Here is a 27,976-nt window from a genome sequence, read left to right as displayed (position 1 = left end):
CACCTATAGTCCCAGCTACTTGGGAGGCTGAGGCAGGAGAACGGCATGAACCCGGGAGGCAGAGCTTGCAGTGAGACGAGATGGCACCACTGCACTCCAGCCTGGATGATAGAGCGAGACTCCGTCTCAAAAACAACAGCAACAATGACAAAAAGCAAAATAAAAAAACTTAATGCCTAAACACCTCAAATATATATTGACTTATCAAACAATAAGCACTACTGTCCCTGTGAAAAACTGAAAAGCAGGATGACATCTTCTTGTCTTGTGCTCAGAAGCCTGAAGTTGGTTCCTAGGGCTGCAGCAGCAGCTTTGCAATGCTCAACACTAGCAATAAAGCAGGAATCTGGCTCTCCTTCCATAGCTGCCTTAGAATAACGGTCAATAACTCTGGACAAGGTGGGCTGACTGAACAGAATCAGTCTGATCAGAATGCTGGTTTGAGGTGCTAAAATGAAGGGGTACGGATTCTCTCAATCTGACAGAAAAATGAAACCTTCTAGGGAGGGAGGGTTCTATAATGTTACTGCTCTAACCCTTCTCCTGTATAGAAAAAAACCGAATTTGCTTTTAGATCTCACTAGCAGAAGAAGGACAAGAAAGGAGGAATAAAGTGACAGGATCTCATGTGGATGGAGTGAGGTTGGCTGAAATATGAACTCAGCCTCCTGGCTCCAGCTGCTTATGCTGAAGGATAGCTCCTAACAGTCTGTTATAAAACACTGTATAACTCTGAAAATAGCAGTTTATAGTCAATTAATAACTGTTGAGAAATCCAAAGCATATTTGATTTTAAAAATTTAAAATTATGATATTACAGAAAAAAATGCAAAATCCCTATTGATGAAAATATGAACCAGGCAAAACTGACCTGCAAAGAGTATAGGGAAAGTACTGTCTCACAGGTCTTGTAAAATGGGGATAATACCTACATCACATAAGTTGCTAAGGTTAAATGAGTTGAACCACATAGAGAACTTATGGTAGTGCTGTCACATAACAGATTTTTTTTTTTTTACAAAAAAAAAAAACAAAAAACAAGGTCTCGCCCTGTCACCCAGGCTGGAGTGCAGTGGCCCAATCTTGGCTCACTGAAGCCTTCAACCCACAGGCTCAAGCAATTCTCCCATCTCAGCCTCTCGAGTAGCTGAGACAACAGGTGCTCACCACAAAGCCTGGCTAATATTAATTTTCTGTAGAGATGGGATCTGTGTTGCCCAGGCTGGTTTCCAACTTGGGGGCTCAAGCGATCCGCCTGTCTCGGCCTCCCAAAGCACTGGGATTACAGGAGTGAGCCACCATGCTCGGCCCAGAAGTTTAATAAAAGTTAGCATGTAGTTGTTTATTAACTTCCCAAAGAAACCAGAATGAAGTGGATAATCAGAATAAACCATTTTCTTTCCAAACCCATACTTTGGCAAATGTGATGTAGAACTCCCTTTTGAGTGTACTTCTCTCCACTGTGATGATCTGATAGAGTCCACAGCCTAATGACAACGCTAGGCAAATTCTTAGAATGATTAGCAGGATCCCTGCTAAGTTGTGGTGTGAATGGTAGCTATGATGACTGGTATCTTCAAACTGTTCCCAAAGTAGCAAAACACTCTGCAAAAGAAAAACAATATTACGTTTAGGAAAAAAAAGATTATACCTAATGAAATATTTTTTTCAACTCTTTAATAAACATCCCTTTAAATGTTATATAAACATTCCTATCAGACCATAGAGGTTGTTAATGAATAAAGTACACTCTTTTCATCACTCTAATACCCTAAGCTAGAAAAAACGAATTTTTATGAAGTGAGACCACAGTTAAGAGATTTTAAAAAAATTCTATTGCTGCTGGGAGCGGTGGCTCACGCCTGTAATCCCAGCACTTTGGTCAGGAATTTGAGACCAGCCTGGACATTATGAAATCCCATCTCTACTAAAAATACAAAAAATTAGCTGGGCGTGGTGGCGGGCGCCTGTAATCCCAGCTACTCAGGAGGCTGAGGCAGGAGAATCACTTGAACCCAGGAGGTGGAGGTTGCAGTGAGCTGAGATTGTGCCATTGCACTCCAGCCTGGGCAATAAGAGTGAAACTCCATCTCGAAAAAATAGGAAAAAAAAAAAATTCTATTGCTGTCATGATTCAAATAAGATCATCTCTAAGGATGAAAACGAACTGAAAAGGTTAAAAGAACAAACTTTCTTCTACATCCATTTCCTTTTTACTTCAACAACATCTTTGAATGTAAACCGTTCTGCATTCAAACTGGCTATCTCAGGGTAACTTTCAAACATTTCAGTGTTTTTTGTGCAACTCAAAAATTAAAAAGTCAGAATTGTTGATTTCAGACTTTATTCATTTTCACGGTAACATCCCTTAGTAAAGGACAGCATATTTTTATTATTCACTATAAATCTTCAGGGCACTGTTATTCATCACTGTTTACTTACCCTTTCTCCCGTGTTGCTAACAGTAAAAAGCTCAGCTAGTTCCTCATTAAGCTATTCTGTTTATTACTATTCAAAATAAATTATTGTCCATGTTGCCTCCATCTTTACTAAACATCAATCACTTAACTTACTCTAATATTTTAACCATTGCAACACATGTCTGCAGCTCTCTGCACTTCTTTCCTTTGTCAATTCAGCCAGCCCTCACTCAGAATTGAGTCTTTGGTGACTTACAAGAACTTTTAGAATACATCAAAACTCAATATCAAATCCAATTATTAGGTTTTATGGGGTTTATCAGCAACCTCTTGCTTTCCTCCTTCTCACATCCTCTACACTAATTTTACTCCTGCTACCATTCTTGTTAGGTAAACTCCTTTGTCACTATAATATGTGAAATTCCTTCTTGGGCTCAATATTTGCTCTGTTACTGAAAGTGTTATTCTTCCAAACCGCCAAATTATACCCATCTGATTTCTCTCTTTTTTTTTTTTTTTAGACAAAGTCTCACTCTGTTGCCCAGGCTGGAGTGCAGTGGCACGATCTCAGCTCACTGAAACCTCCACCTCCCAAGTTCAAGTGATTCTCCTGCCTCAGCCTCCTGAGTAGCTGGGATCACAGGCATACACCAGCTAGTTTTTGTATTTTTAGTAGAGATGGGGTTTCACCATGTTGGCCAGGCTGGTCTCAAATTCCTGACCTCAGGTGATCTGCCCACCTTGGCCTCCCAAAGTGTTGGGATTACAGGCATGAGCCACCGCGCCCAGTCTCCCATCTGATTTCTTAACCTACATTTCTAAACTTCACTTTTGCAACACAGAAGTGCTACCACAGAGCTACCACAGCCCATGGTTCATATTTTTACATATTCAAACTTCCCTGTTTTCATATACATATGCTAATATGTGATCTGTATAAAATATGTACGTATTTGTATAGTCTCTGACTGCCTGTCTGATCTGCCTTGTCTGGGTTGTTGCTGAAGATCAGAGCTATGTTTAATGTATTCTTCATAAATTCTCATATAAACTCTAGTGTAATATCATCTTAGTTCTCAACTCATATTTGTCTATGACAGTAAATTAAAATTACAATGAAATAATAAAAATGTAATTTTTAAAAAGAAATAAAAAGTGAGAATTTAACCTGACATTGACACTACTCTCCATAAGTCCTGGCTCAAAAACATTAAGTTGGTAGAATCTTAACTTTATTTTAATCAATTCTTCTAATTCAATTCTTTCTCATCATCCCCTTTCCTGGCACTATCTCCTTTCTAAATATCACTACCTGTGATATGGTCTCTTTCCCAAATCATGCATGTAAATTCAATACTCCTATTCCACTCAAAACCTACTATATTAAATAAATACTACTAGGGATAGAAAGATGAGTAAAGCACTGGCCCCATCCTTCATTAAAACATTTTTCAATTTATTTAATGCATTAAACTTACATTATAATGTCCTTTACAGAGCCTAAGTATATAGTTCATTTTCATCTACAGCTAATGCTCATCAAAAACTTAGTACAAATTTTATTTTTATACCTGTCTTCTTAATTTTTACAAATCCATTGAACACAGGCATATGGATATCTTAGAATGTCAATACTATTAATACAGACGTAAAGAAAAAAAAAGGCATGCAGGACCTTTATTTTAAGACCGGTTTTGTTTTTACATTTGCTTTCAAAAACAAGATCCCATTCTTTTTTAGTCTATATTTTGCCTTTTAATTAATCTTAGTTAATCACCTGAATTCTTTTATGTACAAAGTAGCCAATCCTAGAGATTCTTGACAATGGATAAATCTCAAATTCACTGAATCACTCATTCAATGTTAAGTACTTACCATGTGCTAGAGAAATATGAAAGAAAGCTATTATTAAGTAGGAAATAAGACTCTAACCTAGTATTAAACATATGGTGCTTAAATAAGCTGATAGGAAGCTCAAATTCAGGTAAATTATAATTAAATTCTGCAGTCTACATATAGTAGCATCCAGATAATTAAGATTATTTGATCTAACGCTCTTCAAATTCATACTTTAAATGACACAAATTGTAGAAGCTCAGACATTTCAAGAAAAAAAAAAATGACACAAATTCCTCATGGGTCCCAGGTTTCAATTCTGAAATGAGGTATGCTCCAGTTTGCATTTCTGAGGATTACTAAGCAGAAACAGAGTATCAGCACTCACCTGTGTCATGACAATGAATACTGCAATGCCAGTGGATGCAGGCGTAGAATCCCACTGGAGAGGTCTGCTTTGAGACTTCTTCATTCTGACTATCGTCCAACCCATGCATAGACTCAAAAGCAAGTATAACATCTGAATTTGGGAAGCGATGTCAAAAACTAATGGGACATGAAAACCAATGTCAACCAAGTTTTCACAATATAAAAAAATTTAGAGCTTCTTGCGTTATGATGAGAACATCTTTTTTTTTTTTTTTAACCACAAAAAGACAGCCATTTTCAAAGAGAAGCTAAGGAAATTCATTAAGAGATATTCGCATGTAATAATTCTAAAGATTTAAAAATTGTCATAAATTTTGTATATATTTATAAAAATAGTTAAAACAGCAGCAATACTATTTAAAAATACATATATATGCCCATCCCATATGTCCAGTAAGTCCAACCTTAACTCTCTTCATATCCCATTTTTCTTAGCTTTTCTAACTACATAATCTTGTTCTCTATAACTCACTGCTTGTTAAATTCTAAATATGATTTCTGCAATGTGGAGAATGTACCTTCATTTCCGAGTTATTTTTTTTTTTGATGGCTGAACTATAAAGAAAAGAGTATTTTCTAAAACTATTAACAAGAAACAATACAATGAAATGCATAGCTCCCATAGCATCCAAACATTGGCTTTACTTTCAGAATCCTGAAGACAAATGAGAAGCTCCATACATTAGTGTGATGTGCCACCAGGTGGCCATCACCTACACTGCAGGGGAAGCCTGCTACTTCAAATAGAAAAACCACCTGTATCTACGTCAACACTACAAGAAAACAACAAAAATCTATAAATGCTTCAAGTTCCATATATATTTATTTTATGAGGTAGTATTTAATGATATTTTAAGAAAGCTTATTACTTTTCTTCATAGTGCATTTTGATGTGAGTTTTAGGCTTTGGGTCAGAAATAGAAAAGTCAGTGTAACAGGGAATGGAATTAAAATAGGAAGAAAACCTTCAGCTTTGAGGTAAGAAAATTTAGGTCTGAGTCTAGTCTCTACCACTCAACAGCTGACTGACATTTGGAAATATGTTTCACATCACTAAGCCCAGATCCTTTATCTGCAAAATAAGGATATGCAGACCTGCTCTTCTATTGAGCATAAGATGAGAGAATGTATATAAATATGCCTAAAAACAATGAAGAGGCAGAGTGTGGTGACTCATGCCTGTAATTCCAGGACTTTGGGAGGGCCAAGGCAGACGGATCCCTTAAGCCCAAGAGTATAAGGCCAGCCTGGGCAACACAGTGAGACCCCATCTACAGAAAAAGAAATTTAAAAATTAGCCAGGCATGATGGTATGTGCCTGTACTCCCAGCTACTGGGGAGGCTGAGGCAGGAGGATCACCTGAGCCTAGGAGTTTGAGGCTGCAGTGAGCCGTGACTGCACCACTGCACTCCAGCCTGGGCTACAGAGTAAGAACTCTGCCTCAAACAAACCAAAAAAACAATGAGGATCTGTACACATTACCTATTATTAAGAAGAAACTAAGTAGGACATATGGGAACTTAAACGGTAATCCTGTTCTCAGTCAAGCTGATTTCTAAACAATTTTTGACAGAAAATTTATACTATGACAAGAAATAGTTTTTTAAGTAAAGCAGATAGCAAGTCTAAAAGCTTTTTAAAAATGCTCAGAAAGATACTCACATTCTGCCAAACTTCCCATAAATGGTACCCCTATTCCATCTTTGGAGTAACTGAGGAATTGAAGAAGATTAGTGTAAATGACAAATGTGAAAAAAACTGTTCATAATCAAAGCAAGCATAATTTTGGTGGACTAATTAGGATTAATTAGATGTAATGATGAACACAGTTTTAGTGGTTTTGAGTTACCTGGAGAAATGAATGTAATTAGCTAAAGCTGAACCAGCTTGTAACAGCAAGGCAGTTGTCAGAACCTTTAAAATCATGTGCATGGGTCCTCCTTTCTTAATAGCCTGCCACAATGATTGAGCATAAATGCAAGCAATCACAAAGTACACTAGGACTAGGAGGAAAAAGAACTCATGTAACCCTGTGAAGAGAAGAAAGGGAGTTTGCTTCAGTAAAACAAAGCCAGTTATCGTATTGGGTTGCTTTCAAATCTCCCTGTCAGTATATGTCTAGAACTTGTTTTTTAACTGGAGTCATAGCATTCACCTTTGTAAGAGAAAAAAAAAACTATTAAAACTTGAACGTTTTTGTGCCTTGGGGCAAAATTTTAACTACAAGAAAGCAGATTAAACCAAACTAGTTAAGGTCAATCTGTAAGAAAGCATAATGGTCAGGGAAACCCAAAGACTCATCATAAAATCACAGTTTTGTTTGAAAACAGTAAATGAAAATAGGGATTTTAGCATTCAGTTAAATATACGTTTTACCCCCAAAGTGAATTTCTTTTGTAAAAAGTTTAGAAATAGATTAGCTCAGTCAATAATAGTTTAAAATACCCTGACAATGTATCTCAAAGTGTGTTCTCTTGCCCAGCAGCAACACCAGGGAACTTGTTATAAATGCAAATTCTTGAGTTCCATCCAGTTTTTGATCTACTGAATCAGAAACTCTTGACTAGAGCCCAGCAATCTGTGCTTTAGTAAGCCCTAAGCATGATTCTGATATAGCTAACACATGAGAACCACAGCTCGGGAATGTCCCAATACCTTGAATTTCCATTTGGACAAACCTTCAAAATATCTGTCATGTCCAGAGATCTCTTCTGAGATGAACTGTCTGCAGCTCTTGCCAAAAAAAAAAAAAAAAAAACCTGTGGAGATCATGCAACTCCATGCCAGGGTTGGCTGAAAATTGTAACAGCTAACCAAATAGCTACCAATGCAAGAGGCCAACAACATAACAATTTTCAGTTAGGCTAATCATCTTCTCTTAGTAGATCAAACTATAAAGCAGAAAGAAAAGAGGCCACAGAAATTGAAGTTGAAAGGAGCTGATGTTGGAACAGGCCAGAGGAATCAAACCGAGCCATGATAAAAACCAAAGTTTTGAGGGAGTAGAAATTACAAGTGAGGAAAGAGAGATTGCTGGCAAAGAACAAAGAATGTGCAGACTTTATAAAAAATGAAACCAGTCATTACAGCAGCCTCTAGTGCCTACTAGCAGCGTTTTAGTACAGTTTTCATGTAACCTTATTATAAATGTCACTTTTTCTGTGTTAACTTGAAATTTTTTGACTGAGTCTCCATTTTTCAGAAATTTCAGAAAATTTTTATAATAAAGCACCAGGCTAGCTTTCAGTTTAACGGCTAACATTTACTTGGTTACGTGTCAAGACAGTCCCTAATACTAAAACTTTTACATTCTATCTAACACCAGACTGCTCTAACCGTGGTGTGAATAGAGCTGTCTTAATTAAGTCTATGGATGAACTTTCATTCAAATGGTGAACTAGTTTCCCATTTGGGTAAACTCCAATTAACAGTCAGAGAAGAAAATATTTCTAATATGTGGAAAATAATTTTGTAAAAGCAATCAGAAGACACAAATCATAAGAATCAATAAGTAGCTCATCATGCTTTTGGCCTGGTTAGCGGGGAAAAAGCAGCAAAAAGTATTTCTGCCACTGGGTGTCTCTCCTGCTCTATGAATATAAATGTGGACGGTTAACTTTTCTAGTGCAGGTGAAAAAGCATGTTTAGACTTCAGGAAGGGAAGATCAAGTAAAATAGCATATTTTCTTTTTAAACTCCTTACACAGAAAAGCACTCCAGCCTTAGAAATAATGGCAACATAATCCTGGGGTTATTATAGTACTGGAACAAGACAGAAAATACAAATGCTAAATATATTATAACAACTGTGGACAGTAAAGTTCCTTATGCTATCCTGTGTTTTGAATCTTAGTTTTTATCTTTCCTTCTTCGTATTAAAGAAATAAACATGGCATTCAATTTAAAGTTTTATTTATTTATAATATTTTACAGAATATCTTTAAAGTTTCTGACTTATAGGATGAAGTTTCCGACTCCACTAAGTTACAACCCTACCATGAAAAGAAAATCCTCAGACTATTTACTGAGGAATCGGAATAATGTAGAAGGAAGGGACTCTGGAAAATAAGATATACATTACAGTAAAAAATGTTTTAGGATTATTCACAGTTAATAATCTTCCAGCAAAAGCTAACATTATAATGAACACAAAAATTATTTCATTGACATAACATATTAAATAAATTGAACTGGGTCATGCCCACACTTTATTCACTGAATTTTAGATGATTCTTACCTTGAACCTTTCCATAAAATACTTCAAAGATAAAATGCTAGCTCTGCACTCAATGTTCTTTTAAACAAATCATCTCTTTAAAAAAGTCTGTTTTTTTGGTCAGGCGCAATGGCTCAGACCTGTAATCCCAGCACTTTGGGAGGCTGAGGTGGGTGGATCACAAGATCAGAAGACTGAGGCCATCTTGGCTAACGCGGTGAAACCCCGTCTCTACTAAAAAAAAAAAAAAAAAAAAATACAAAAAATCAGCCAGGCATGGTGGCACATACCTGTAATCCCAGCTAGGAGAATCGCTTGAACCTGGGAGGCAGAGGTTGCAAGTGAGCCGAGATGGCGCCAATGTACTAGGGGGGACAATGTCCAGCCTAGGGGACAGAGTGAGACTCCCTCTTAAAAAAAAAAAAGTCTGTTTTTTTCTCTCTTCAGCTACCAATTTTTTGTTTTGCTACAAGCAAAAATTGTTTGTTCACTTTGAAATTAAACTCAATTTGTGTTCACGTTGCTTGTTCAGTTTGAAATTAAAACCTAATTTTAAAACAGGTGGGTACTAATTGTTAAATCTTATTATACTTAAGAGTTAATATACACTAAAAGAGTATACACTAAAGAAGAAAAATACTCTTAATGAGCATACAACAGGTGGTGAACACTTGTAAGGGAATGTGTAAGGTTTAAGGCAAGCTTAAAGGAAGCAGCATGGGCAAAATAAAGTAGCAAGAAAACTTAGAGGACAGCTTCAATAAATTCAGCCCCAGCTAAATGATGGTAAATCAGAAAGGAGGAGAGCCTAGGGGGAAAGGGTCCTTGGGTTCTGGGGCAGCACCTGGAACAGACATTCCTGCCTACCCATGATCCTTGTCTCAGAGCCCCAGTGGTCTCCCACACTTAAGTGTGTCAAGATATATCCTGATTAGTCTAAATCAATCAGAAATTCCCATTTGTCTACTTTTATTTTCTTTCTTTCATGTCAACTTACATTTCTCTTATGATGCTATGACCCAGTTCTGAAAAAGGAAATGTGATAGGAAGCTTCTGGGAAAAATTTCCTTCCTCCTAAAAAGCGATACTGAATATTGCAATCATCTAGACATGATGCTCAGAACTGCCACAGCTAACTTTGAACTTGAGGCAGCTAGCTTAAGAACACTGAATAGTCTGAGGACAGCAGGGTAGACAGATGCTAAATAAACCACCCTGGAGAAGCCTCAAAACTTCTTGTTGCATAAGATAATTCATTTCATTACTGTCTACACCACCTGCATTAGGGTTTTCTGTTACTTTAAGCCAAAAACATTCCAACATGTTACCAGTAACACATTACTGAAGCTAAATAGAAGATCCAACCCACTGTCTTTTGGGACATGGAGGAAAAAAGGGATAACGCTAAAGAATGAACACAGCTGCTAGAATTTTAAAAACAGTGAGATGGCAGATGTGGCAGAGCCTGTAGTATTATTCCAGTGAAAACCAGTCTACATGCCTTTAGGTAATAAGGCTCTCAGGATTCTGGGTACTTCTTGGTCTCTAATTAGATACAAACATAGTTAACAACGATTCTAATATTTTAAAGAAGCAGTTTTATTTTATTTTACCTTAAAGTATTATAATCCTATTTAGTACTTTGTCAAGTGGCATCACACTTGCCTTACTTTCTTTGTTTAATCTAGACCAACTCTGCAAAATAGAGGATTAACCAAAGTCTGGTAGATAGAAAATACATAATTGGTTTGAAAGAGAACAAATTACAAAATTTAACCAGAATAACATGTAACATTAATTGCAACTATTAGCACCAGGTTATTCTAATTCAAACCTCTGAGACATGTGGTAATAATCAATTTTCTGTAAAAAGCATAGCAAATCAATTTTTCCTACTTGGAGCAGATAATTAGACAAACTAGCAGAAGTTTCTAAAATGAACTGAAGATTTTCCCTGTAAACAAATTCCATACCTGAGGCTACAAAGTAGGAAGAATCCCTCTTAAGGCTCTATTTTAAAACACACGACTAAAACAATGTGAAATACGGACTTTTAGATCAGTGGTTCTGTACATAAGAATCAACTTTACAGCTTTAACTGGCTTCCACTCCAAACCAAATCTATCTGAGTCTCTGGGTGTGAATATCTGAATTTTTGTTTTAAACCTCATAACCTTAAACTAGATGCATACAGTGATGGGTTAAAAACCACTCACTGATACTTCAATGTAGAGTTATTCACAAAAGTTTTTAGGTATTTTAATCAATAAAATGATGTGATGTTTAGAGGAAGCCACAAAACAAGGCTGGATGCTTTTGGATACTTCTAGCACTTTTTAATGAATAATTTCCGCAGGTTAGCCTTGCATAGAATGTCATGCTTAATGAAAATACATACAATTATAGTGAGGTTTTGCCCCTTGTTTAAATATTGTTGCTGACATACTCAATGTAACTTACCCATTGTAGTATAAGACAGCTTTTAGACACAAGAGTAAGCATAAAATCAAAATCAGTCACATAATCAGGAAAAGGTAGGTCAGAAGGAGTCAGAACTAAGAACTGAATCACAATGGTTAGTATGGATCATAAAGAAAAGGTTGCCACAACTCAAGATGTTGAGGAAAACACTGGAAGATATAGGCAAGGTTCAGGACAAGGCAAGGTATGACTGGCATTCAGTGGTCCAAGCATGGCACAGGGCACAAATGTGATCACTTTATAGCCTGGGATAAAAGTTTACATGCCCAAATCGGTGATAAAGAAAAAGACCAAAAATGGAGGCCTGGATAAGGAGGCAAGTAAAAGCATATTCAGATCCAGAAAAGTCTCATGGATCCACTCAATACATAAAACCACCTTTTGAGCCAAAGGGCTACAGCCTGGAAGGCAGGAGAGGAAGTGCTAATTCATCTGGACTCCACTAGAGGCAGCAGGGTTTACACATGCAGCAACTGCAGCAGAACATTACTTCCTAGTGAGCCTTGACCAGTCCTAAAAACAAGTGTCATGTGAAATAACGAAGTCTTACAGTTAAAAAGGACCGGAAGGCTGCGTGCAGTAGCTCATGCCCGTAATCCCAGCACTTTGGGAGGCCAAGGCAAGCCTGCCTTGGCCTGAGGTCAGGAGTTCTGGTCAACATGGCGAAACCTCGTCTCTACTAAAAATACAAAAATTAGACAGGTGTAGTGGTGGGCGCCTGTAGTCCCAGCTACTCAGGAGGCTGAGGCAGGAGAATCGCTTGAACCCGAGAGGCAGAGGTTGCAGTGGGCCGAGACTGCACCATTGCGCTCCAGCCTGGGTGACAGAGCAAGGCTCCATTTCAAAAAATTAAATTAAAAAAAGAAAGAAAAGGACCTGAAGAGCAATTCAGTCCAACCATCCATTCAATGCTCTTAGTAGACCTGGGTTCCATCAATGCCTTTCCAAAATACAGAAAAATGTTGGCATCTTTTACAAAGATTAAGGAAATGGAAGGACTAAATTAACTTCCAATAATGATCTATACTAGTCAAAGGTATCATTAATGAAATTTAACCTTTACATTCATTTGCATTCAGAAACAACTTGAGAAGTTTACACTATATCATTTCTTTCACAGAAAGAACTTTAAAATTAACCACTTTAAAACATTTAGGGCCAGGTGCAGCGGTTCACACCCGCAATCCCAACACCTTGGGAGGCCAAGGTGGGAGGATCACTTGAACCCAGTAGTTTGAGACAATCTGGGCAACATGGTGAGACCCCATCTCTAAAAAATAAAAATAAAAATAAATTAGCACACCATTCTGTCACTAGATACACATTTTTCCTAAACAAAGGATATTTTTAAAAAGTTTATCCCTTAAAACATTATTTGTGATCCACTGTCACAAATCTCAAGCTGCTTTTTTAGCTGTGACGAATTTTCACTTTGAACTAAACAATCGGTTTAAGCTAATGTGGCCTCACTCCTGCCTCACCTCCACCCACCCCACTCTATGGTCAACAGGATACAATGGAATTAAATTTTTCTCTTAAGCAGATTGACTTTTTCAAACAGCCAACGAACTCATGAAGAGGTAAACCATTAACGCTTTTGACAGATGGCGTACAAATCCTTACTCCTACATGTTAATTTACAAATCAGTTATACTTCATAGTATGTTTATCATGATCGTAAGAAGTCATTCACTTCTGCTGGGGCTAGGAATCTTACCTCGGTAGGCCAGGACACAGTTACCTAACATTTTGATGAAATATTTTATATGAGTAAATCTGATTCTGGGAAGTATTATAGACTCTGATCATCCCTAAATTGTTGTAAGCTTCAATGAAGGCAATCCCTAAATCTGTTCAAACAACCTAGTAAAGAGTTAACCATACAAAGTAGTTCAGTTTCTAATCTCATTTAATCATTAACAACTGAAATTGTTCAATTTATTACCATTTTTCTGTTTATAAAAATAATGCAAAGTTATCATAAAAACAAAAATATTTAGAATTATAGAGGAAACTAAAAACTGCACAAATCATTTCCTGTCAGGAGCCCAAACAAGCAAACAAACAAAACTACACAACTCTACCAACTCAGAGTATCAAAATAATCTGTTAATAGTTTTGTACTTCTGTTTTATTCTCTGCAGGTTTTAATATACTCAAATAATACTCTGCTTTTAAAAATTAGTATTATGGTTATCAAAATGCTATAAGAAGATTCATTTAACCATTTCTCTACTTTTGGACATACAGGTTGCTTTCATTTTTTTATTTTAAAAATACAACATGAATATATTTGTGCATAAATCTTTTCCAGAATTTAGGATATATTCAAATACATATTCTTACCAGATTCTCCAGCACTAAAATGATCAAATGGATTCCCTTCAGCATCTGGGTTTAGTAACACCATTTCAAATGGGATATCTTCCACCTGAGAATTCTCCTTGTCATCTTGGCACGTATACTTGTCTGCATAAAACACATGCCACGTTTGTGGAGATGGAATCTGGGACACTGTCAGATTATGTTCGGTCTGGTTCATGGTCACTTTAAAAAGAAAGAAAACAACACCTTTCGTAACAAAACTCTCAAACGTGTTCCATTATTTTATCATATAATCAATTTGAGGTTAGGACACTCTTTTGTTTAATTTTTATTGCCTCAGAAATCCAAGACCTTGTGAAGTATTTGGAATAAGTCTTGTAAACCAGATATTTACAGAATAAATCAGAATTTATCTGCAAAGGAGATAAAAATGATGTTTTTAACCAAGGAATCACTATAAAAGTATGACTTAAACACCACGAGTAGAATGGCTTCACTGAAACTCGGAATTTTTTTTTTTTCTGGTTCTCACATTCGTATTGGGAGCCATGGGAGGGGCCTCCTCTGTGAGTGGAGGTGCTCAGTTTCTTCAGCCACTCCAAGCTGGGGCTCTGGGGATCCTGGGGATGGCTGGGCACATCGGGCATGTTCCCATCATTGTGGATGGGCATTGGGTAGTCGTAGGGCGTGACCTCGTTGATCATGATGAAGTACTTGGTGTAGGGGCTGAGTGGGGGCAGAATTACAGCTAGGCTCCTGATGATGAAGGACACGACCAGCACCGGCTCCTTGGCCCAGGCATTCTTGAGGAAGGCGCTGAGTCTCGCCACCATCTTGGTCTCCACAGCTGAAATTTTGAATTTTAATTTTCGATATTTTCACAGTTTCCAGGTGGGTTAATGACATTCAAAAAAATTATTGTGGTAAAATATACACAATGCTAAATGTATCATTTTAACCATTTTTAAGTGTACAGTCTATGGCATTAAGCACATCCACAACGCTGTGCAACAATCACAGTGACATTTTTGAAGATTACTCGAGTTAAATTTAAAATGGAGCACTCAACTTACGAAATCATTGTATCTAAAAACTCTGTATTTTGAAAAGATTTTCCAAAATCTTTTTCTGATTGGTTGTTCTTTAAAAGGGTACAAAAAGCAGAAAAAACAGAAATTACAGAAATGTAGAAGTTATTATACTGGATCAGGTCCCTATGAAGTAGTATGATATAGTCAGGGGTGGGGGTGTGTGGCATCATTCAGATGTATGTTTCAATCCTGGCTTCAATACTTACCTGTTGTGTGACCTTGGGTAAGTTACATAAGCAATGACGCTCATTTTCTTCATCTGTAAAATGAAGATACTACGTACAGCAAAGAGCTGATGTAAGCACTAACTTACATGAGTCACCTAGCATGGTATGTCACAGAGCGGTTGCTAAATGTCAATTCTGCTTTTCCTTTCTTTAAAACAAGGTGGTTATATTAGTAAGTGGTTCTCAATCCAGGGTAATCTCCTTTCATCCAGGGCCTTTGAAAATATGAGGGGATCGATTTTTGTCACAATAGCTGGTTAGATACTTGGAGGGGGGCTGTGTTGAACCTCATGCGAAGAATTTTTCCCCTAAAATGCCAATGGCACTCCCCTCTGAGAAACACAAAATGATGTCTAAGATTCTTTCTGGATCTAAAACTATTAGGTTGGTGCCAAAGTAATTGCAGTTTCTGAATATGACCTGACCTAAGAGGCACTGACTAACACTAACATGAAGCTGCCTAGGAGAGGAGTGTCTCAAGTTCGTTACTAAATGAGTGTAACGAAAAGAGTAGAGTTAGAAGAGTGAGTCTTGGCCTTGTGACTCAGCAAATAAATTTACAACCTCTCTAAATTTGTTTCTTCAATAGTAAAATAAAGATACCTTCCCTGTTAGCTCAGAGTTCTTGTGAGGGGCAAAGGAAAAGCATATGGAATGTTATGTAAAGAGCATGATTCTACACAAAGTATTTTTAAAACAGTATTATGATGGGCCCAATTCCCAACTCTAGTTTGCCCCCAAAACATGTCAATGTTTAAGGACAAATTAGTCTTAATCTCTTTCTTAATTGTAGATTTTTTTAAATAAATAAAAGACATTTCTTGAGGTAACCCGAAATTTGTGTATGGAATAGATTTCAGAGGACATTATAAAATTACTAATTTTCTTAGGTGTATGACAGTTAAACAGATGAATTTCTTTACTCTTAGAAGCTGTATGCTTAGGTATGGAGGGGCAAACTGTGATACCTACTGCTTATTTTCACAAGGTTCAATTAAAACAAAAGTCACATACATATAGACATAAAGCAAATTTAATAAAATATTAACAATTATTGAGTCTAAGCAGAGGATATACAGATGCTGGTTGTATTATAATTTCATCTTTTCTGTATGTTGGGAAATTTTCCTGGTGGAAAGTTGGAAAAATGTTATTTATAGGTTGTCTTTATGAATGAAATACAGATGTAGTCAGGATTTGAATTTTGAGGACTTGGACTGTACAACTGGGAATTTCATTCATTGGTAGTTAAATTGAACAAGAGGATTTGATTAACACCATTATGACATTGCTTTTTTGGCTACTGTAAGTTAGCTGACATTTAAACGACCTTTTTTAAAAACAAACAAACGAAAACCATAGAGCTTCCGGAAAAATGTAGCAAAGACTCTAGTTTCTGTTAAATATTGGAAGACTTTTAGTAAGAATTTAATAAATGCTCAATAAATGATTCAGAAATAAGACTTTTAAATGTGCAATTTGCAATTATATAATCTGGACCTCATTATATAAGGGCTCTGCTGTGTTGCTGTTTTTATCCTTTGCACTTTTTCTCTTAGATAAAATATTTAAAAACCACACTTTTACCAATATACTTTTGATGTTTCATTTTAAATTATGTGGGTTTACTTCAAGCAGAAATAAAAGTGTGCTTCATAAAGTGACACTGGCCTTTAGTTTTTGTCTTGCTGTCTTTTCAGCAAGCCTGGGAAACAAGCCTCTTGACAAAACCGTGTGTTCATTGTTTCCGAGACAAAAGACTACAGCACAGCATGCATATTCTATGCTGGTGTAATTAGTACCTCAAATATTAACAAAACTTGAACTGCTGAGAATGGTGCTGAATAGCTAAATTGTCCAATCATATTATAAAAGGAAATGAATACTGTTAACCAAAACACACAATAAAATACTAACACCTTTAAATGATTTACAAAATATACCAAACTACAAAAGGAATCATATGCATAACATGTAAAAAGACAACACTGAAATGTTTTCTAAACAATATTATATTCAGCTCCTATAATTTGAAAGAAAATGCCTCCGAATCTCCTTGTTTAGATAGAAATATATAAACTCATCATTTTCAGTGCTTTTAAATGTCTTGTTTTATCGCTTTAAAAATCTACAAAGTAGTTTTTAGTATTTTTTAAATCAGATTTTTATGACAGAACAAAGAGATGATTGAAAAATAATTTCTCAAACATTAATTTGGGAGAGTCAAGCAACATTCAACGTTGAGATTTTTCAAATCTGCTAGTCCTTTCATGGCACACAGCAGTGGCAGGGTTTTACGTAGGAGCTGGGCAGAGTTACTGAGTTCATTACCAAATAGGTGAAAGGCTGTTAACTCTTAAGTCTCATTAATAGCTATGAAAAGCACTTGCTATAAGGAATTATTCTTAAATATGTGTTACTATTACATCATGAATTTAAGGATATGCTTTTTGTTTAAATGTATCTAAGCTCCTAAATAACATACCATAAATATGACAACTAATATATAAAAGAGACTTCAGATTTGGATTTTGTTATTGGAAAAAAAACTGGTGAAGTATATATACGTAGAAATCAGTATTAAATTTATTTTAGGCCCCAAAATTTGACAAAACAACCTTCACTCCTCTAAAATTCCTGTTTCCTGATATCTTCCATTCCATAATTCCAAAGAATACCTCTGCACTCAACAGAACAGGGAAAAGAAAGAGAAAACAGAAAAAGAACAGCAGAAGGTTTTGTTAAGTTGTAGTCCTATACATAAGTAACTCCATCCTTAACAGTTACAATGAGGATGGCAGCATTTTGGAACTATCATGAACCTTAGGGAAACCTAGTCCAACTTGCTTATTGTACAGATAAGTAAAATGAGGTTCAAAGATAATGAGTTCTTGTTCTAAATCACTAGCAGTGATTCTTAGTTTTGTGGTCTTCCCATTGCACCACACTGTCTCCCTGCATACAGAAGTTCTGGGAATACAGGAATATGACTCATACAGAAATGATGTTTTTAAGTGTATAAAGTATATAGTATAATACTGCCTATGTGATACAAGAGAACAAATCAATATTTCTATAGCTGAAAGCTTTAAACTGCCTAATAAGTTTTTGTTGGAGACAGAAAAAGTCTTTGAGATGCCAAACGCAAAAAGCAAAAAACCTACCTAACAAAAAGCCCTTAAGCACTAAGGTCTACGACTATTCATTCTACAAATACTTAGTAAAAACTTAAGTAAGCACCAGGGTATGATAAATTCTCATTCTCATAGTGCCATATAATTGGTATTCATAGTACTTATCAAAATAGCAATTTTACATTTATTCACATTGATCTGATTCATTCTGGTAACCTCCACCAGCCTTAACAACATTTTGGTCACTAATCTATCACCAGTACCTAGCATAGTACATGAAACAGTGGAAGCACTCAGTGAATGAACACACCAAAAGAGCCCTACTGCTCTCATTGACTGATTTTATAACAAATAAATATAATGGAAAGTGGTAACTATAGTAAGTGCTAGGTAGGAAAGCAAGAGGCTATAAAAACTTAGGTGTTAACTTAATTGAGGGAGGAGCCAGCGGGGAGGCTGAAGAGGAAAAAGCTTATGCAAAGGCTCAGGGTAGCACTGAAATAAAATGCAGTGAGTGGGGCAATGCCCTGAGATAAAATGGAGAGGTAAGCAGCAGCCAGTCTACAAAGGCTTTGCTGGTAGGTTAAGGAGGCCTGGTCAGGTTAAGGGAAACGGCTTTGCTGGTCAGGTTAAGGGAAACCATTTATTTTCAGGGTGTTTTGAGGAAGTGACTGTAAAATAACCATATCTGCTATTTAGAAAGATCTAGTTACAGAAGGGGGACCAGCATGGCTATAGAATAGCCAGGTAGGAGACTGCTGAAATAGCAAAGGCAAGATGAATTCAAGATATATTTAAAAGTAAAACCTCAAGACTTAACTGATGATGGATGGGGAGGAAGAAAGGTCAAAGAGGGGAGTATTAGAAGACACCTTGGTTTCTCAATCTGCATATATTTCCCAGGTAAGTTTTGAATTCAGGGTCAAAGTAAATAATTGTATGTAATTGTCTCTTTTATAGCTGAATCCAATCATTCATCTCCAGATACTATCTTCTCACAATGTCATCTCACAAATCTACATTAAAGATCCCCACAATGGGTGGCAAGGATTGGGGACCTCTGCTTTGTTCACTCTTCTAACTAGTTGCCTTATGAGGGAATCAGACAGCTGATAAGATAAAGACAGGACGTTTAGAAATGAATCGTCCGCTAGACTAGGCTAAGAGGAGACTACCATGTTCATATATGGACGAGTCCCTGAATAATAATGGGAAAGAGGGAAGAATAATTCCCGTTTTTCCTCATGGATGCTTCAAATTTCTAATGTCTCCTACACCTAATTAACTTGCAAGGTGCAAAATAGAAACAATGGCACATGTTCTTCATTTCCATATTAAAAAAACTTTCACTCACTCTGGATGGCTAGCACCCTAATGCACAGGACAATGCTGATGAGAATGAATGGGATCACGGATTTAAGTCACTAGATTAGGATTTAAAAAGTACAGCCTCTCTAGAGGCAAACCCAGAAGTATACAAATGATGTGGTGCTGGTACATCTCAAAGAGACTTCTTTTTTTTTTTTTTTTGAGACAAAGTCTCACTCTGTCACCCAGGCTGGAGTGCAGTGGTGCGATCTCGGCTCACTGCGACCTCTGCCTCCCAGGTTTAAGCAATTCTCATGCCTCAGCCTGCCAAGTAGCTGGGATTACAGGCATGTGCCATCACACCTGTCTAATTTTGTTTTGTATTTTCAGTAGAGACGGGGTTTCACCATGTTGGCCAGGCTGGTCTCAAGCTCCCAACCTCAGGTGACCCGCCCACCTTGGCCTCCCCAAGTGCTGAGATTACAGGTGTGAGCCACCGTGCCTAGCTGTCAAAGTGACATATTTTATCACCATGTAACTAAGTCTATGTTCAAATGACATGTCGGGAAACAGCATCACTCGAGCTAAATTATCCAATTAACTAAGATAATACATGTTTGGCATTTAGCTCAATGCTGGCAGATAATGAGCATTCAACAAATGTTATCATTCATTCCATGCTGCCACTGGGTCAAAATATATTTTCCATATTGGCATAAATTATGCAAACTGTAAAGAGTCTGAATGAAAGAAAGGACTCCTATATAAATTATCTGGATTTTCATTTTTCAAAAATGATAAAGAAGGGAAAGGCATTGTTAAAACTCAGCTTAAAACATACTAGACAAAGTGTCATCACCGTGGGATGTAACATATGTACATATGGTACTGTATTTCAACATTAGGAGGAAAAAAACTGTATCTAATGATCAAAGAAAAAAGGATATACTCACTTGTCAACTGAGCTTTGGATAATTTTTCACTACAGCTATAACCATGACTGCTTTGCTGTAGCTTTAGCCACTCCTGGGCTTGGAACAGGTAGAGTTTAGCTTCTTTTCCAACAGCTACTGCTATGTTGTTGATTCTGACACACAGAAGAGCATGGTCACCTTGACATTAAAACAAAAATTATCAACTAGTTTGGTCTTATATGAAACTGAGACATGAGAACAACTCAACACTTCTACTTACCAAAATGGAAATTTAAAAAGCACAATTCTTCTTAAATCTCACTTAACTAGGTAAATCACATCAGAATGAACACCACATTTAGAAGCAAGAGATTATTCAAATGAACGTGTGGTATTTCCTTGAAATTCAGCTGATAACTGATAATATTTCACTCAATAAACAGCAAATATCTAGGGTATTTGGACAATTCACTGTATTACAATTTTTGCCTCACTTTACAACCACTTGTTTTACATTTTATTCATAATCTATAGAAATGTCCCACCAGGACTGTAAACTAGTTCAACCATTGTGGAAGACAGTGGGCAATTCCTCAAGGATCTAGAACTAGAAATACCATTTGACCCAGCCATCCCATTACTGAGTATATACCCAAAGGATTATAAATCATGCTGCTATAAAGACACAAGCTTATTGTGTCTTTATTATTGCAGCACTGTTCACAATAGCAACGACTTGGAACCAACCCATATGTCTATCAGTGATAGACTGGATTAAGAAAATGTGGCACATATACACCATAGAATACTATGCAGCCATAAGAAAAGGATGAGTTCATGTCCTTTGTAGGGACATAGATGAAGCTGGAAACCATCATTCTGAGCAAACTATCGCAAGGACAGAAAACCAAACACCACATGTTCTCACTCATAGGTGGGAACTGAACAACGAGAACACTTGGACACAGGGTGGGGAATACCACACACCGGGGCCTGTCGTGGGGTGAGGGGAGAGGGGAGGCATAGCATTAGGAGATATACCCAATGTAAATGACAAGTTAATGGGTGCAGCACACCAAAATGGCACATGTATACATATGTAGCAAATCTGCACATTGTGCACATGTACCCTAGAACTTAAAGTATAATAATAAACGAAGAAAAAAATAAAAATTTTAAAAAGTCCCACCAAAGTTTCTGTTTTTCAATATGACATAGGTGTCAATGTTTAATTATACTCTTAATATAAAAAATAAACATAGCTAATAGCAGGAAAGTTTAAATGTATGTGTTCTGGAGTAGACACATTATATCTAAAACAAAATTTGGTATCTATGACTTTTACAAAAGAACTTTCAAGGGCTGGGCACAGTGGCCACACCCATAATCCCGGCACTTTAGGAGGCCAAGGTGGGAAGATCACCAGTCCTAGAGTTTGAGACCAGCCTGGAAAACAAAGTGAGATCCTGTTGCTATTAAAAAAAAAAAAAAAATTATCTGGGCTTGGTGGCTGAGCCTGTAGTCTCAGCTACTCGGAAGGCTGAGATGGAAGGATCGTTTTAGCCTGGGAATCTGAGGCTGCAGTAAGCTTTGATTACACCACTGTGCTCCAGTCTGGGTGACAGAACAACACTCTTTTTTGAGCCAGTGTTACTCTGTCACTCAGGCTGGAGTGCAGTGGTGCAATCTCCGCTCACTGCAATCTCTACCTCCCAGGTTCAAGCAATTCTCCTGCCTCAGCTTCCTGAGTAGGAGTAGCTGGGATTACAGGCATGTGCCACCACACCCGGCATCACCACATCCAGCTAATTTTTGTATTTTTAGTAGAGACAGGGTTTCACCATGTTGGCCAGGTTGGTCTTTTTTTTTTTTTTTTTTTTTTTAATTTTTTCAGACAAAGTCTCGCTCTATTGCCCAGGATGGAGTGCAATCACACGATCTCAGCTCACTGCAACCTCCATCTCCCCGGTTCAAGCGATTCTCCTACCTCAGCCTCCCAAGTAGCTGGGATTACAGACACCTGCCATCATGCCCGACTAATTTTTCTATTTTTGTAGAGAAGGGGTTTCACCATGATGACCAGGCTGGTCTTTAACTCCTGACCTCAGGTGATCCGCCCGCCTCAGACTCCCAAAGTGCTGGGATTACAGGCATGAGCCACCATGCCTGGCTGCCAGGTTGGTATTGAACTCCTGATCTCAAGTGATCTGCCCACCTCTGCCTCCCAAAGTGCTGGGATTACAGGCATGAGCTACCCACCGAGTCTGGCTTCTTTTTTTAAAAAAAGAACTTTCAGAATAATATATGTTGTAAGATGAATAACAGAATGAAACTGGTTGCACACATCAATTACATTTAAGGCCCAGAACAGAAATGGCAATAAGTTAGTGCCTCTAGGGAAAGGGATTCTGGGTGAAAAGAGCTAAGACAGGAGACCATTTTTCATTTTAAGATCTTCTGTTCTCCTGGAAATTTTTTTTTCTATGCTTTTGTTACTCTAATTACCACTTTTATCAAACATTTTAAATATATTTAAATATACAGTATATATGTCAAATAATGTGCAAATCTCTTACATAAATTGATTACATATTTTGAACAGTTTTAAAAGTGACTCTGAGGCCCAATTAACACTGTAAATTGCATTCTGAGTTACAGTTCATTATTTCAGTATAGTTTTTGCATTATTATTTTACTGAATTGGGATTCATGAAAATTGGTAATAACTATATATGATTTTATACATATGAAAGAGAATGAATGTACTTGAAACACCTTATCCCCAATCTGTCTTGTGAAATCCGAATTTAGTACATTTTTCTCCTCCACGTTTACCAGATGATCATCATGAACTATGAGGTCGTCCAAGTCTCTCTGCTGGTCCTAAGTAATAACCCATGTCTTCCATACATCCCAGATTTTCCAACACTGTCTACATTGTGCCATTTAAGACAGTGGCTGTCAATACTCAAAGTATGGTTACAGTCCGTTGATTGAGAAACTCCAAATGTGACCAAAAAATAATAAAATTGTTTCTAGTGTTTCTTCTTCATTCACCCAAAATATATTCCACATTGGATTATGAAAAACCGGGTTGCTGAAACTCCTTTTCTTAGGTATCTTAAAAACTTCAAAAAAAAAAAAAAAAAAAATCAGGATCCCTTCCCTTTATTCCGTCAATTCTGTAATTTCCCAATACTTTAAATTCCTTTTCTCACCAAAGTAATTCCTAGTTTCTATTATCTTCTCTTAAGAACATTTTCTAGGTCAATATTCTGATGTTCAACGTTGCATCTTTTAATGCTTAAGACTGTACAAATCAAAGTTCCTAATGTCGTCCAGGCAAATAATTATTTGAAATACAGCACTAGTCAAATTGACAGTACCAAGAAAAACACTTAAATTGTGAGGGTGCAAATGAGACCAAAATTAGAATGAATTGCAAATTCATTTATTGAAGGAATAATTACTGACATCTGAGGAAGATCAAAAGGTAATAATCAAATGCAGCTCTGATTTCAGAAGAGCCACACAGAACACAAAGTAGGGAGCTTCCAGGGCGCTACTTACATGCGTTTTCATCAGCTTAGTTCTAGGCCTTACTGCCCACAGTAAATCTACTGCACTAGTAGCCAATTAACCAAACTGTTAAATATGACAACTACATTATTAAGTGTTTTACTTGGTTTCCAAAACCACTCTGCTGCAAGCAGGTCTCAGCAAATTGGTCTTAAAAAAAAAAAAGGAAATTTAAGTTCCTAGGCTTAAATTCTCCCATATGTCAGTGTATAGTGTGCGGCCGAGACAGGAAGGAGCAAACGTGCTTCTCTGGGGGAAGGATCTGGAAGAGATGCGGCCGACCAGTCATTTGCACATTCGCTTGCAACGGGAGGGTTGGGGAAATGGAAACCGGCTTTCAGGTGCGGAACACGATCACTAGTGGCGAGAGGCCGCTGCCTTGGGCTGGGAAGCCGCACCAGCGGGGTTGGCAAGGAATGCATCCCACTATTACCGGCAGCTGCGGTGACGCAGGAGGTCCAGGTGAGGCTAGGGAAGTCGCCGGCCTCGCCCAACGTGGCGGGGAGGGGCCGGGGAGGAGCGGCCCGCGGACCCCGCCGGCGGGATGGGCCAGTGCGCCTTCATCCCTCTCCCCGCCCCCAGACCTACCATGGAACTCGAAGTGGCCGATGCGCTGGCCCTGGGCGTCCTGGGCCGCGGTGCTGCTGAAGCTGCCCCGCAGGGTCTTACCGTGGCTGCCCTGCGGCCACCAGCAGCACGTGAGGGCCACCGCCAGCAGCCGCAGCCCCCCCATCCCCGTCTCCCGCTCCGCACCGACGCCTCGGCACCCAACTACCGGCGGCTGCCCGCCCCACGTCGGCAGCTGGGGGAGGCGGGGTCGGCGCCGGAGACCTGCGGCTCTAGAGCCTGAGAACCAATGAGGCGGGCTCCTCTGCCACGGGCCAAAGACATTCACCAATCAGAGGCCGAAGTGGGCGGGACGCGCAGATCCGAGTGTCCCATCACTCCCCGGCTTTTGACTAGTTCCCGCCTTTTTCTTTAATGAGAAATCGGGAGGATGTTGCTTCAGGTTACGGAAAACTCATCTCCCTCATCGCCTAGCACGTCTTGCTACTGAGCATGCGCGGGCGCGCTGGCACGAGTCAGCGTGGCCTTCGAGGGGCATGTGAGGGTCGGAAGAAACTTAAGATAACACAGGACAGGACTGCCTCTGGTCGAGAGAGGAAAATTCTCCCGCAAAGAAAAAATCGTGTTCTTACGCAGATTTTCTTCCTCGGCGCCTGTATAACCGACAGGACGTGTCCGACTTAATGCCTCAAAGACACTTAGGTCCGCAAGACCACAGTTCAACGCATGATTTCTCTTGGCATCTCCAGTCGATTTTTCCCTCCTAGGTTCTCTGGCTTCCCGACTTTAATTATTTCCCCCCCGCCCCCCCGTCCGCCCCCGTTCCCCCCCGTCCCCCCTTACCCTCACCCCAGCCCACCCCACCCAACCCCCGCAGACCAGACCGCTGGGAATTGTAGCCGCCCCCAGCCCCCATTCAGTCAATTCAATTACAAGTGTGGAGTAGCCCGTCTTCTGGTGAGGGTGGGAAGCAGCCACCACAGTCCTACTCGGTTAATCACTTTCTTGGCCTATGGCAAAGACCGTCTTTACAGTCTTCGTTCTAATTGGCTACAGTCCATCTCTATCCTACAGGCACAGAAAGCTGTAGGAAACAATTTGCTGCAAAAGATTCTCATGACTCTCCAGCCTCTCAAATGTCCATTTTTTTTCTCATCTCCATCCTTACCGCCGTCGGTTTCCTGAACACTCCCAAGTTCTCCCTTCTAGGCCTATATCACTCCCTGATCCTTCTGGCTGGAATACTTCTGCTTATTCCAATACTGGACCTCCTCACCTTCCTTTTCCTCCTTTACTCCTCCTTCCCAAGGCACTTTAAGAAGCCTTTCTCAAACCCCTAAGTCTGTAGTAGATGCCCCTGGCACCAGAATCCCTTACTTCCCTACCAGAGCGCTCAGGCACTGTACTGTAAGTATCCATTCATGTGTCTGAAATCTCCGCCTCTACTGTCAGCTCCAGCTGATCAGCGATTATACTTTTTTTTTTTTTTTTTGAGACAGAGTTTCGCTCTTGTTGCTCAGACTGGAGTGCAATGGCTTGATCTTGGCTCACCGCAACCTCTGACTCCCAGGTTCAAGCAATTCTCCCGCCTTAGCCTCCCGAGTAGCTGGGATTGCAGTCATGCGCCACCACACCCGGCTAATTTTGTATTTTTAGTAGAGATGAGATTTCTCCCTATTCATCAGACTGGTCTCGAACTCCCAAACTCAGGTGATCTGCCCGCCTTGGCCTCCCAAAGTGCTGGGATTACAGGCGTGAGCCACCGTACCCTACCTGTCTTAATGAAAGTGAGGCAGGAGAACAGGGCCTGGGGGCAGGGAACCTAAGGCCTTTTCAAACCTAGAACTAAATTTAAAGAAAAAATCTAACTTTCCACCCTAAGTAACAAAAGGACCATAGGCTATATGCCCTTTGCAAATCCCCACCTTTTCTGGAGGCAGATAAGAAATTGGCTGTCCCTACCCAATCAGACTGATTGCCAGCTGAGTCTTCGTTTGCATAGAAGTACAACTTTGTAACTCTGTAACATTGCTTTTTGCAACCAATCAGATGTTTGCACAGGAGTGTGACCTTTGTAACTCCAGTCCTTGACTTGTTGCTTTTCCCAAGGAATCAGACCTATTGGGGGCCACCACTTCATTTACATGAGGTGAGCTCCAAGTGGCCAGTGGGAAACCTCTAGAGGGTATTTGGATCCAAGATGATTATGTATTCAGGTCCTTCTGCGCTGCTCGGGAGGCTCCCATACTGTGGAGTGTACTTTCATTTTCTTTTTTTGAGACAGAGTCTCATTCTGTCGCCCAGGCTGGAGTGCAGTGGCACAATCTCGGCTCACTGCAACCTCCGCCTCCCAGGTTCAAGTGATTCTCCTGCCTCAGCCTCCAGCTGGGATTACAGGTGCTCACCACCACACCCGGCTAATTTTGGATTTTTAGTAGAGACCGGGTTTCACTGTGTCTACCAGGCTGATCTCCAACTCCTGACCTCAAGAGATCCTCCCGTCTCGGCCTCCCAAAGCGCTGGGATTACAGGTGTGAGCCACGGCGCCCGGCCATGTACTTTCATTTTCAATAAATTTCTGCTTTCGTTCTTTTTTTGCGTCATTCTTTCCTTGCTTTGCTGTGCCTTTTGTCCAGTTCTTTGGTCAAAATGCCAAGAACCTGGACAACTTGCAGTCAAGACCCTCCACAGGTAACAAAAGCAGGAACTCAAAATTATTTCATGAATAAATGTATATAAATGATTTTCATTTAACAAAAAGCTTCTATAACATATAAGCAAGTTCTCATAACAGACTTCACCATTTAGAAAAAAAAAATATTGAGGGACCACCTCCTACCATATAACCAGCATTTTCAGTATTTCTGGCTGAATATGCTGGAAGTATTAATATTTTGGGATTAAAAAAAACTGCAAGGGTTCTTTATTATAAAAGTAATCCATGTGTCTCAGAAAAAAATTCACAGTCAAAAGTATATAAAGTGGGCTGGGTGCGGTGGCTCACACCTGTAATCCCAACACTTTGGGAAGTGAGGTGGGTGGATCACTTGAGGTCAGGAGTTCAAGACCAGCCTGGCCAACATGGTGAAAACTCATCTCTACTAAAAATACAAAAATTAGCCAGGTGTGGTAGCATGCACCTGTAATCCCAGCTACTTGGAGGCTGAGATGGGAGAATCGCTTGAACCTGGGAGGCAGAGGGTGCAGTGAGCCAAGATCGTGGCACTGCACTCCAGGCCGGGCAACAGAGCGAGACTCTGTCTCAAGAAAACAAAAGTATATAAAGTAAAAATTAAACTCCCCATTTCCTCCTTTCCCTGCCCATATCTCATCCCCAAAGTTAACTTATTTTAAGAGTTTAGGGTGAATCCTTTCAAGTAAGTCACAAATACCACAAAAATATGTGGTATTTGTAAACCAAGGAAAGGAATAAAATTGGTCCTGAAGA

At 38.9% G+C, this 27,976-nt stretch overlaps 1 protein-coding gene and 1 pseudogene across 1 annotated transcript in view; both read right to left on the bottom strand.

Moving 5' to 3' along the window:
• GPR180 (G protein-coupled receptor 180) overlaps positions 1-25,016 on the bottom strand; it is a 34,722-nt gene extending 9,706 nt beyond the window's left edge. Inside the window, exons 1-7 of the mRNA XM_023218054.1 lie at positions 24,550-25,016; positions 20,422-20,580; positions 13,730-13,930; positions 6,536-6,716; positions 6,349-6,398; positions 4,645-4,802; positions 1,414-1,605 (exon numbers count right to left, since the gene is read on the bottom strand). Coding sequence (XP_023073822.1) covers positions 1,414-1,605; positions 4,645-4,802; positions 6,349-6,398; positions 6,536-6,716; positions 13,730-13,930; positions 20,422-20,580; positions 24,550-24,694 — 1,086 coding nt within the window. The 5' untranslated portion in view covers positions 24,695-25,016. The remainder of the gene's footprint in view (positions 1-1,413; positions 1,606-4,644; positions 4,803-6,348; positions 6,399-6,535; positions 6,717-13,729; positions 13,931-20,421; positions 20,581-24,549) is intronic.
• LOC113219614 lies at positions 14,111-14,544 on the bottom strand (annotated as a pseudogene).
• Positions 25,017-27,976: the final 2,960 nt, after the last annotated feature.

The sequence above is a fragment of the Piliocolobus tephrosceles genome, chromosome X, assembly GCF_002776525.5.
Source record: "Piliocolobus tephrosceles isolate RC106 chromosome X, ASM277652v3, whole genome shotgun sequence".
Taxonomy (NCBI): domain Eukaryota; kingdom Metazoa; phylum Chordata; class Mammalia; order Primates; family Cercopithecidae; genus Piliocolobus; species Piliocolobus tephrosceles.
This window is presented reverse-complemented; position numbering and strand designations above follow the sequence as displayed.